The 12,367-nt window shown below is 39.6% G+C and overlaps 1 protein-coding gene across 1 annotated transcript in view; it reads left to right on the top strand.

Moving 5' to 3' along the window:
• The window catches only part of RAMP3 (receptor activity modifying protein 3), a 59,279-nt gene extending 47,375 nt beyond the window's left edge, over positions 1-11,904 (top strand). The window contains exon 4 of the mRNA XM_057367481.1: positions 9,877-11,904. Within this exon, the coding sequence (XP_057223464.1) occupies positions 9,877-10,132 (256 nt within the window). The 3' untranslated portion in view covers positions 10,133-11,904. The remainder of the gene's footprint in view (positions 1-9,876) is intronic.
• Positions 11,905-12,367: the final 463 nt, after the last annotated feature.

Below are 12,367 nucleotides of genomic sequence, written 5' to 3'. Positions count from 1 at the left end.
CTCTCAGCTGTATGTCCTGAATGACTTTYCATGCAATCACCTCATGGCTATCRGTCTTGCCCGATCCTTGCACAGCCTTATAAACYGGGAATGCCTGAATGTTTTCTGCCCCCGCTTCATTCCCATTGCTAATAGAAGGCATCCCTATCCCTTCCAGCGTATTCCAATTGCCACTTTCCAAAACCTCCAGCTTTACCTATTCCCAAAACCGTCCTGGTTGCCGAGGCTGCACAGTAAYGCGACAGGGGGGCAGTGTCTCAGGCTTAGACAAAGCCTTGCATGAAAGACCACTGTGATGTTTAACCAATGTTGCATTGCTTGGCRGAGTGCTTGGTACACACAACCTACTCTCCTCATTGCTCTCTTTGGTAGTCCCCTCACTACCTGAATCGTGAGGGAGGGGCGGACATGAGCTTTGCTGTGGCCTGTCTGGCAGATGATCCACTAGGGGGGACGGCAGCAGAGGCGGTGGGGCTGTAGGCACTGCGGAGCCCCCACCCGCTCCTGTCGCAGGCATTACAGAACCCCCCTTCTACTCCATCAGCCTTAACTCCGCGAGCTGCTCATCTGGGGAAGGATATGCTGGCAGCACAACTTCCTCAGGTGCTRGATACGAGGGCTTCACATAGCTGTGGGTGGAGAGATACTTTAGTGAGGAGGAGGGGAGTGCAGCATTCTTAGAGTAGTCTGTGTTCAGCTGATATATTACCACTCCCTCAGACCTCTCCGACCTGCCTGGCTCCTTTTCTCTCTGATCCTTTTCCACTTTCCAATCTTTCAACGTATCAAATAATAACCACCAAGTTGCTGACAACTTTCGCGGGCCTTTGTCCCCTAGACACACACTGTCCCATAATGCATTCCCCACAGCTTTCCACGATGACACACTAAAAGCAACTCTGGCATCACCAGTAAAACCTTGATCTTTAGCTCATATTAGTACATCTTGTAACACAGAATCTGTGGTCTTTATACCTTTACTTTGCAACAATGTTTTCCAAGTAGACAACACAGTGTTTTCTTCTGTGGTTAGATTATTCCCCATACTGGGTTAACTCCTCTGGTGGCTCACCTCGACTTCAGGTGTCAGTTTTCTGGTCCGGACSTTCGGCAGCTCTCCCTGTCTCTCCACTACCGGGCTCTGTCTCTGCGGCTCTCTTCCCAGCCGCTCCTCTTGTCTCTAAGATAAYCTTTTCCTGCTCAGTGGCAGGCAACTCTGTGGCTTTCCCCAGCCGCTTCCCCTTGCCTCAAAGGCTAGTTGCCCCACACGTGGTGAGGCCAGCTCCCCTGCCTCGAAGGCTGGCTGCCCTGCTCGTATCGGGGCCAGGCTGCTCAGTCCTGAGCAGGTAATTTCAACCTTTTGGGTGCCAGATGTTGCAGTAGAGATGGACAGCGCGACATGAAATAACGAGCAACAGACACAGACCTATCGATTGAATGACTACGACTGCTTTATTACAGGGCTGAGCCCCCTTTTATCTATTTAGCAACAAGTGTATACTAAGTCTTCTGCATTTATGGCAAATATCTATTGKCTAGTTAACAGCCCCTTCTCTACTCGTCAGCATATGATTGGTGTGTTTGCAAAAGCTGCAGTGTCATTAATGTTAGTGATTTTTGCTTCTGTCCTGGTCTTCTGCTTCATCTCTTCAACATTCCATTCTCCCTTTCCCAGAGGCAGTCATGGTCATGTTGTTATGGTAGCATCCTCCTCCATCCAGGTTTTCAGACTCCCTTTTGTTTTTCCAGATCTCAGGCATACACCATTATTGGTTGAATTTCAGCTTCAGGACATGGAAGGCCATAATGCTGGCTTTTGGCCTCTACATTAGGCTTCTCCTTGAACAGGTCTTTATGCTACATTTTAAATTAATTTCTAATGTCGTTATCGTTCCTCTGATTTTATGGTTAATTTTTCTTCAATTTTGGTCTCGTTTGTGAACTGTCCATGCCTAGACTGCAATTTCACATAATATATTTATTGTGCAAGACTGCAAAAATAATTTATTCTTTAACTAGTTCAGTAGGTGACATAATCAGAAGCTTAAGATCTGTAATTAGTCGACTGATTTTTGACTGATCTCTGCTCTGCTTGGAACACAGCACAACATCCACGCTCCTCACAAAGCAAGTGGCTTTTGTAATTGAAGGAATTTTTCCAGTGTATATGAAACCTGTTTACAGTAAACAATCAGGAGACATGTACATTCTTTACATGGTCATAAAAATTATGTAAGCAGGGGTATGAAAATTATGATAGAAAGTTCAACTTAGAAGCAGAATAATTTTCAGGGTTTTTAATTTTTTTTTTTTTAATCTGTGGAGATACTAGAGTGGATGTTTCTCAAATTGTAGACCTGATTCACTGATGATTTCTATTTCACAGCTGGATTTCACCAGATATTTCTCTCTCCTCTTTCCACTTGAAGAAATGGTGCTGTGGTATTATAAAAGGCTTGTGCTATGTTGGACTAAGTGCAATCTAATAACAGCTTCCACTCAGTAGGTGAAACTTAAATACTCTTTAATATCCCCATAAAAACAGAATATGAAGCAGTTGGTTGTAGATGTAAGCTGGAATGGGCTCTTCTGCTATTTCTTTCCTCATGAGTTTTTGTCTGTTGGTCAGAAAAGTGGTTATCTTCACAGTTGCTTGTTTTGAGTGGCTGATGGAGCCCAGCTGTGGATCACCAGTCTGGATTAGAGCCACATTTTCTCCCTTCGCCTGTCAGCTTGGTTCRTCTAGATGGAAAGGAGCATCACTGAGCTGCTGCAATCATGTGGTGTGAGCTGTGAAAGAGTAGCTCAGGGTAGCTCTGGGCTCAAAACTTCTCTCCCGACTGGCCCTTCCCCAGGCACTGGATGATTGGACTGAAGCTGGCTGAGCATTTAGTTTTGGAAGCAGTGGGGAATGGTGGTTTTATCATGGAGTTGGGACATTCTGAGAAAAGCGGAGACAGATAAGCTTTTATTTGTAGCAAACTTCACAAGGTTAATGAACAAAGTGGAGAGAAAGCAGAACCACCTCAGCAGGTGACTGGTGCCAGTGGCTCACACAAATGGCTGCATGCACCAAGAGTATTTGCACTCAGGCTCACTGGAGTGAAGATTGTGCAAATCCTTGGTGACTCAGGTGGAAATCCTTTTGGGAAGGAGTTGAGCTGAGATAGATGCAGGTATAGTGGACTGCTTGCATGTCTCTCCATCACTGACAGTGTCAGATTTGAGTTTACTTCTTTACTACCTTGCTTTTTTTATTTTTTTTGTGAGGCGCTTTTTTTTTCTTTTTTTTTTTTTTTTTTTTTTTTTTTTTTTTAGGCAGAACAGTTGTGGGACTCATCTGTCCAAGNTTTTTTTTTTTTTTTTTTTTTTTTTTTTTTTTTTTTTTTTCTAGGCAGAACAGTTGTGGGACTCATCTGTCCAAGCTACTATTTGTCCTGGGCTCCATCCTTGGCAGTGGAAGCTTATGGGAAACTGTCATGTACATCATGCCATACAATTATTCCAGTGTTTCCACTGTCTGTAAAGCCAACGTAGTTTCTAAGCATGCAGAAGTTTGATTTGAAATCTAACATGATGATAATAGTAGGAATGCACCTTCAAATGATGTTACTGGGCTCTCATTTCTGTCATGCTTGGCCTTTGAAAGAGCATATGCACCAGAAAATGCTAATGGTTTTCTTTATGACACTGAGGGGAGACACTGATGCACAGCTGACAGGAAAGAAAAAAGTCCAGATCTTACTCAGGTATTGCCTATGCCCTCTCACTGTGAAGTAATCTGAACTGAATTGAGAAAATAACTGAACTGACTAGAGAAAAAGCAGATGAGGAAGCAGAGATTGTGCATCTGTCATTTTCAGCACTGAGAAGTGTTTACTGGAAATCAAAAGATGGTCTTATCATTTGGATCTGAATTGTGGGATGCTTCCTGCTTGCCTTCACATATTCTAGTACAAGATGTAAAATTTTAGCTGTAAAATTCAAATGTTGATGTGCACAAAAACATGTGATGTGTTTCAATGCTTGCTCCCAGAAACTTGCTGTCTCCTTTTGTGAAAAGCCCGAGAAGGTGAAGGGCTTTCACTAGTTGATCAACTTGACAGAAACTTTGAAACTTGATCCATAAGTAAGAGGTTTTAAAATTTGCATTTTCCTGATGGAATCGGAAGCCTGATGTGTTTGACTGAAAGAGGTAGGCACATTATGATTCTGTTAGTGATGCTGAGGATATCTTCCACACATCATAATCAATGGCTGCTTATGAGATTCTGTGCTTATAAAAAGTTGGATATGTATGCTTAAGTGTTTGTGGGATTAGGATTTGCCTTTTGATTTTGTCTAATTCAAGGGAGTTATGGGATTGGCTTCTGTAGACATGATGTGATTGCTTCAGAGACTACTTCCCCTCTTACCTGCTGTTCTCCAAAAATGGGCTGAGTTTACAACTAAGTAATCACTACAATACAGGTCAGGAATGGTGGAAGGCAAAGCTTGCCTGCTRGTTGACGTTTCTGGCGCTACTAACTATTTGATCTTAATAGTGTAGTAGCTGATGTTAGGTAAAGCTACGTTTACCTCCTTGTTCTATATTTGCTTATTGTAGTGGGTTGCTCATTAGAGATGCATATTAGGTATATAAAATAACTGCTTACATCTACAGTTGCTCTTTATATTTGGATTTTGTGGCTGTATCTCTGGGGAATTAACAGTTAGCAATTTAGTAATAGCTGTGCATTTTAGGGTTTTCAGTTAGGTTTGTTCAACCATTTTGCATTTTCCAGACAGCTGTTGATGTAAAAATAAGAGGGGAGACCTATAATTACTTCAAACGATACCTGAATCTGTTTATTATTTTCAACCCAAGTGAGTAAATCTGTCGCAATATCCATTATTTAGTGGCATGAGAGTAAACTATACTTTATAATGTTATTAAACTAGTTTCTCCCCTCCTCCGTTCATTTCCTTTGTTATGTTTTTGTTGCACATTATTTTCTTCAGGCTGAATTCTGTATTGAAGCTGCAAAAATTAGATCTGATCTGATTAGGGAGGTAAAAATGTGACTGTGAGAATACTCAYCTTGGCAGAAGGAATGTTAAAGGAATGTGAGATACAGACTCTTTGGAAAGTAGGTGAGTGAGAAAATCACAGAAATATTCCACCATATCTGTAGGCTCATAGCCCACTATAAAACTAGAGCTATCCTTTTAAATGATAGTGAAACCTCAGGAAATTATCATCTTAAGGTTTGGATTCTTATTTGAAGTTCATCCAGACAGTTATACCCCGAAGTTCTATACATTCTGGCTGCATCTCACATAAAAATAGGCTTTTTATCTTTGTGAGGTTGCTTGGTACTTCCTGCCTCCACTTCATTTGGAAATGCTATAAGAAAAGCCTTTCTCATCATATGATATTTCTTTTTAATTATATTATTACTTCAGCATTTTGTATTCYAGGCTGGGTGGAGGTTACAAGGATGATAATTTGATTTATTATGTGACTGTCTATTAAGAAATTTTTGGTTGAACCATCTAGAGGGAAGCAACTAGTTTTAAAGCGCATTTATAAAAATGCACCACGTGACTTGTAGTGTCCTGGAACAGTGCCTCTAGATTGCCCAATTGTGCTAGAGAGAATTTTCACTGTATTCTCTGAGTACTTAGTGGACTCAAACCAACAAAAATTATTCGCAATGTATTATATGAATCTTGCACTACGCTTCTGTAACTATATCAGTAATCATGAAGCTGATTTCCTTAAAATGGGGTAGTGGGTGGTTTGTTTTTTAATTCCCGGCCTTCCTCATTAGGCAACTGCAAAACATTCCTGACTGCTTGTGTKCTGAGTGTCTCTGTCGTGGTCTATCCATGAGTGGTGGAGAGGTGGAAGAATTCTCCTGTTGGAACTGACAGTGGGTCTACTGGCTGCATTCAGAAAATGCCCTCAAATGTTTGTCTTAAGTAGCATATATGTGGCATTTAGCTGTTTGAGAATGGTTTGGGAGTCTTTCAAATAACAATTTTGCTTTGGAAAATGCTTATCTGTTAAACCTTTTAATTAAAATATCTGTTTGTTTTCTTGTTCTCATGAAAATTTAGAGGAGGGAGTTGTGGGTTTTGTGTTTTTTGTAGACCAATCATCTCTGCAGTTTTCCTATGCAGGGATGTTGAGGAAGAAAGAACAAGAATTTACCGTATTTCTCCCTGGAGTTGTGGGAAACTATGGATGAGATTCAAGCCTACACTTAGACTGAGAAGTGCCTTGAGTGACGGGCAACTGTGWACCCTGAGATGGCTGAGATGTAATAAACCTAGCTGTCTGCTTAACTAGTTGAGTGGACACTCCATGAAACACTGTTCCATTTAGGCAATAGCCATTCACCACCATTGAAAATTTTTGCTGTAAAATTGTACTGTCCACCACCATTCCTCATTATAACTGCCTGCTGTCCAGGTTCTTGGTTATAGGTAATACGTAAAAATATGTGTTCTCATGGGTAAAATACAAAATAAAATTTTCCACAGTTTAACAAAAAACCCAGCCAAATGGTTGTTATTATCTGGTTTAGTGGAAACGTAAAGTGCAGAAGAAAAAGTGTGTGTGTTCTGAAAATGAAGTATTGTTCTAGAATTTTGAAAATAGTCTTTCATGATAAATTTGTTATAGTTCAGAGATTGCTCTCGAAGGAATTGTTTCTCGTGTTGTCTGAAAGTAGTTTCAATAATGTGCAGTATTACCAAGCAGTTGGTTCCTCAATAGAAATTACAGTTGTCCTGAGCGTATCATGGTAAAGCACATCTTTATATGAATTTTGCTGCTCAGACTATGCTTAGATTTTGTTTCTTTTGTATTGGGCTACTCAGCTGAGTTGAAACCCAGTAACTCTTCAGCCCATTTGTCACAAAGCTTGTGACCTGGCCCCAGTGAATATTCCTTTCCTGAGTACTACCTGGGTTCTTTGTAGCTAGCCTGGAAGAGATGAAAATGTGATTCAGCACAAAGAATGAGAACATTCCCGCACTGTCTTAAATCCAAGGGATGAGGAGCTTGAGCTCCAGTGTKTGCTCCTACTACTTGTTCTGAGGATAACTAGAAACTATTATTTCTTTATCTTTCCTCTCACAAGCTGTGTGACTTTAATGCACTTCTCTTGAAGCCTTTCCAGTCAGAGGCCAAGGTKTCTTTGCGACAGCCATTTTATTATGCAGAATGAAAGGTTTCCTACACCAGCCTTTACCATTTAAATAAATAGAATTATGTAAGGCATAAAAAATTAAGCATAGGAGAATTGATCTGGAATTAAATATCTCTTAACCTCTATCTCCCTCTTTAAAAAGCCCAACAACTTGCAAACCAATTGACCAACTACAAAACACCCGTGCTGCAGTAATGGGGATGCAGTTGCTCCCTTTTGAGGCAGCTATTCCACAGTGCCATATGGAGGATATKWTTTTTTTTTTTAATGAACTTTCTGTTGCAGTGCGTAAAGTCTAAATTACTAAGCTACATAAATTTTAAGTGAATTCAGCTTTTCTGACATGCAATTCTCTGATAGTTGAGATTTTCCTTTATTTACATTCTCACAATCGTGTAAACAAAAAGTTATAGTGTAGGTGGCTTTTTTTCCTTTTTTTTTTCTTTTCCATGAGAGCATTTTAAGGGAAAATTGTAAGGAATTCCAACTATCAAGATTACATTTTTATTCTGTTTTGGCTCCTAGGCATTCAGTATTTCAAATACAATATAGCTCCCAAGGTATTTTTATCTGGCCTTTTGGCAAGACTAAACAGCTTTTTCTAACTATGTTGTATTTGAAATCAAAAGTTAGTGGGAAATATTTTTGTTTATACCATCTAACATTTAGGAAAAAAAAAATCTACAGAATTCTTGGTAAACAGTGAATTCTCTATATGATTTTAAACCAAGGGAAAAGAAATTACACTGTCAAAGCTTTGAGTTTAGGGTACTTTTATGCTGAAATCACCTGGATTTATTGTTGGTTTTCTTACTGAGGTGGCTGTAACAGCAGCCATTGATGGCACAATGAGAGCATGGTCCAGAACAGGCTGGAGCAGAGCCCAGCACTCTGGAGCCTTGCCTGGTGTCCGTGCCAGGTGGAGCAATGAACTGTCTGGGCAGCTGTAGCCCGCTGACCCTTGTAGCACTGCCTTTAGATGTGTTATGCTCAGCTCCTCTGTTATGCTCAGCACCTCCTCCCATATTCAGCTAGACATCTCCAGCTTCTAATTTAGTCCAAGGACATAAAGAATGGATGCCATCAGGTCACAAAGAAGAATGACACTGTTAAAATAGCAAACAGATGATATTTGTATTTTATTTTTATCTTATTTCCTGTTGTTTTTCTGTGGCTGCTGATGTCACAAAAGCTTCCTTTTCAGTCACTTTGCTTAAAATATACATACATTGTGCGTATAAGCGTATTCATGCCAGAGTTTGGCTTTGTTAGATTGTCCAGTACATTTGCTTATGAATGAAGCAGTATTGGCTCAAACCCCTTGAGAATGAGAACTGCAAGGAGCTTGTAGAAGGGTGTTTCTGTGAGTCTGTTTCATCTGTGAACACAGCCCTGTGAATTTAGATGTGTGGCAGGCTGCGTTCCTAACTTGTGCTTGTAGCATGGGCAAACAGATATTTCCCCTGACAGACAAACAGCAGACAGCAGACTTCATTCTTGGCCCAAAGCTGAATATCTCTCCTCTGCTTCACAGCAAAGGATTGAGTTAACATTAGTCCCCTGTAGGGCTTGATGTCAGAACGAGTCATTCATCAGGAGTTACCATATTTATAYGGACTGTAAGGGAGAGTAGGGTCTTTAGCTGTGTAATAATAATACAGGATGCTGTCCCTGGAGGTATCATGTGGTTTCTTGCTCTCTSCTTTCTATTTTTAATTCCCCTTTGAAGAGAGTTTGTTGAGTCACGAAGGACTAAAAGAAATGCAACAGACAATCATTCAGCTTCCTTATTTCTTGCCCTGTTCATGCACTGACCAGATGCTCCTTGTCTTCTTAATTTCCAATCTCCTCCCCCATATCCATCCACTTCCCGAATTTATTTGGCTTATAATAAGACCACAAAATCCATGTGATTACTCATTTAGGCTTATTGTTTCCTTTTTTTTTCCTGAGGGGTAGCCAATTTTGTACATAGAAGTTATTTATTGGCAGGTAAATTTCAGCACATGCAGCATTGAAATCAAATGTTAATTATTACAGGGAGTTCCCAGCCTTTCATAAGCATTTCAAACATGTAATTATAAATTATTTATTTATTTTTTCCCTTTTGGTCATTTGCTGGAGACAGAGAAAAGAGAGATTTTGTCAAAACTAATTTTCTGTGTGTTTATTTTCCAGTTATTTTCTCACTGCCTGAGGGTGAGAAACAGAACCAAAATTTTTACACAGTACTGCATGTTCTGGTTCAACCTTACTGCATGCAGTGTAGCATCATAATTTTCACCACAACATCATGGCAGTTGAGGCATGAATTAACCATATTTTGTTCAAAATGTCCTGTTCTTGATACATTTGTGTGCATGTTTTTTACGGAATCTGTAGATGTCTAGTGAGGGAATTCTAYTTCTACTTAAGTGGTGTTAGGAGGTTTGAAAGACAAGGGTATGACCATTATCCCTCCAGGACCTCAGAATTTCACATGAAGTCTCTCAGTTGCGTTAGTACATGTAAGTCAGTTCCCCTGCCGTCTCACTGTGTAGTATTTGGTACCCCAGCAGAGCATCTGCACAATAAACGCACTTTTAGGGATTTTGTGTGGCCCTCTCCATACCTTTCTCTAAGTGCAATATGCATATACGTTCCATTTAAACTTCTTCTAATTTACTTCTTCTCCCAGGTATTACGACAACTTTACTCAGTGCACGGAACGTGAAGCCAACAATGCAAGTTGCTTTTGGCCAAACCCCCTTGCAGAAGGCTTTATCACTGGAATTCATAAACAATTCTTTTCAAACTGTACTTCGGAAAAGGTTCACTGGGAAGATCCACCACATGAAATTCTTATAACACTGATCTTGATCCCAGTCATGTTGACATGTGCCATGATAACACTGGTGGTATGGTGCAGCAAGAGAAGTGATATCCTGGTGTAAGTTCTTCCTCTGGACTTTATTTTTCTTCATTTCTTTCTTCCCTAAACACTAAGAAAGGAGGACAAAGAGAGGAACCCATCATAAAGTATCAGTGAGATGCTGAGACAGGGACGGTGCTCCTGTGAATGAAGAGCTGCCTGCTGCTTCTGAATGTCACTGCTTCTGTCTTGGTCATGGGTGCTACTGGTGCAAAACTCTACTTCTATTGAGCCTCATCAGCATGGAATTCACAGGCAGCTTCGAGAAACAGGAGAGTTCCCAGGCAGATGGACACCTTGTCTGCAAAAGGGGTAAAGTTACTTTCCTATGGATAAAGCTGGCTGATWAAGTTTTGCAAAGCTGTGTGTAAGTGTCTGTATGCATAGTGTAATACTGACTGTGGGGGAAGTGATACCTCTGGAGGTTTTGTGCAGGATACCCAAGGTTTTCATTGGTGTACCCTGTGACTTGGAGAGATCACTGGCAAAGRAACTGAATGTGGATGTAACCGGTCGTAGCTTTGCCTAGAAGCTGGTCAAAATCATCATTATCAAAAACTGGAAGTATTGTCCTGGCAAAGAAACAATTTGTGTCTGGTGACTCCCCATACATGCCACAGTATAAAATAGTTGATGAAATTCCTTTAAGCATGGCTACTTGGAATTGTATGTCTTACAAACAAACTCTGGGATGATGTACAGGTCTTATTTTACAGAGCTGGAAAATGTGATAGGAAATCGGTTGATTATAAATATACTAAGGAGTAATGAGGAAACTTTCATATGCCAGACTCTGTTTTTCCTCTTTTACAATTATTATTCTTGATGACTTGTGTTCACTGTATGCTCCCCACTCTCACTTCAATTTGTGCAAGTGATATCTTACAAATAAATACAAAAGTGTCATGCTGATTGAGGTGCCTTTCAGAGTATTGTACATAAATAACTCTTCATCCTGTGAWGAGTGTGGGAGCTAAAGTAAGAACATTAAGACTTGGAACAGACATAACAGGAAAGAGAGAAAGCTCAACTCGGAAATCTTATTCTATAAAGTTGTTCTTACGTACTAGTCGAAATCATGTGCTCAAAAGTCKAGGTCATGTGCTCAAAACAAAATAACTTCACTGTGTTGCAAACCTTCCCTTCACAAAACGCCTTTCAGTCCAATACTCTTCTATTAGAAGTGTGCAATGTCTGTTACAAGTGACTCTTCATTTTTCCATACCTTATGCATACCATACACAAATAAAATACAGTTGAATGATCAAGTAATTGTGTTTCATATATTTTATAGTTAGATTTTTCTCCTTTAAGATTCTATCTCTGTGTTTGAGACTTAGGTCTGTGATGAAAAGCATTTCCAGGCTTGAATCGAATTAGAAGTGCTCCATTTACTAGATTATTTATCTACATACATTGTATGCACATAAATAAATAATCTCTATTAAGCTGTACTGGTTTGTTTTCACGTCCTTTCACAAGGGTTGAGGCACCAACTTATTTTTTTATTACCCTCATGCTGGAATGATTCAATTTCGAAAGTGTTTCCTGTGTGTTTTTCCAAAGACTTTTTAATTCTCTAGATGCTAGCAGAAATTGCTCTTTGTAAAAAAGAAATGTGAAATAATGTACTGAGGATTTTCAATTAATTTTCTATTTAACTGTTATTTTTGTATTAAAATGCTTTGGACCAAAACTAATGGCCAATTAAAAAGCCCAGCCAGTTMATTTTATTTGAAATATTGTTTGGTTAAGCATTTCGTGTGGCCAAAACAAAATAATCTTATATTCTGCATGGAGTTTCATTTTAATCTTCATTTTACTTAAACTTCAACAAGCTTCAAAGCAAGTTTCAAAACTTTGGTTTGGAAACCACATAGCAAAAATTTTGRCTTTTGAAAAGATACATTAGTTTCAACTTAATTGCTGTGTTTGAGGCAAATTCCTGACAATTTCTGACTCATTAGAAATTGTGCTCACCTGATCAACAGGTCACCTGAGAGATACCAGTCATCTTTATTCATAAACTTAATTTGTAAAACAGATYGGACTGGGTACTAAATGAAGAAGAAAGCTTGATGACTTCATACCAGCAGATGTGTATTGTGGTCTTTAAAAGAATGCCATGTTTAAAATCTCTGGTTAAAAAAGTCTTTAGAAATGTAAAATCCAAAGAAACAGAAATTTAAGTTCCAAAGATGGTGTGCTGTGGAATAGGGATAGAGGATTCTGTAWCTGCTTTGTGCTTTGGAGGTGA

This window comes from Malurus melanocephalus, unplaced genomic scaffold, assembly GCF_030028575.1.
Source record: "Malurus melanocephalus ecotype Western Australia unplaced genomic scaffold, MMel_1.1 scaffold_79, whole genome shotgun sequence".
Lineage (NCBI taxonomy): Eukaryota > Metazoa > Chordata > Aves > Passeriformes > Maluridae > Malurus > Malurus melanocephalus.
The sequence above is the reverse complement of the archived record's forward strand: the minus strand, read 5'-3'. Positions and strand labels throughout refer to the sequence as shown.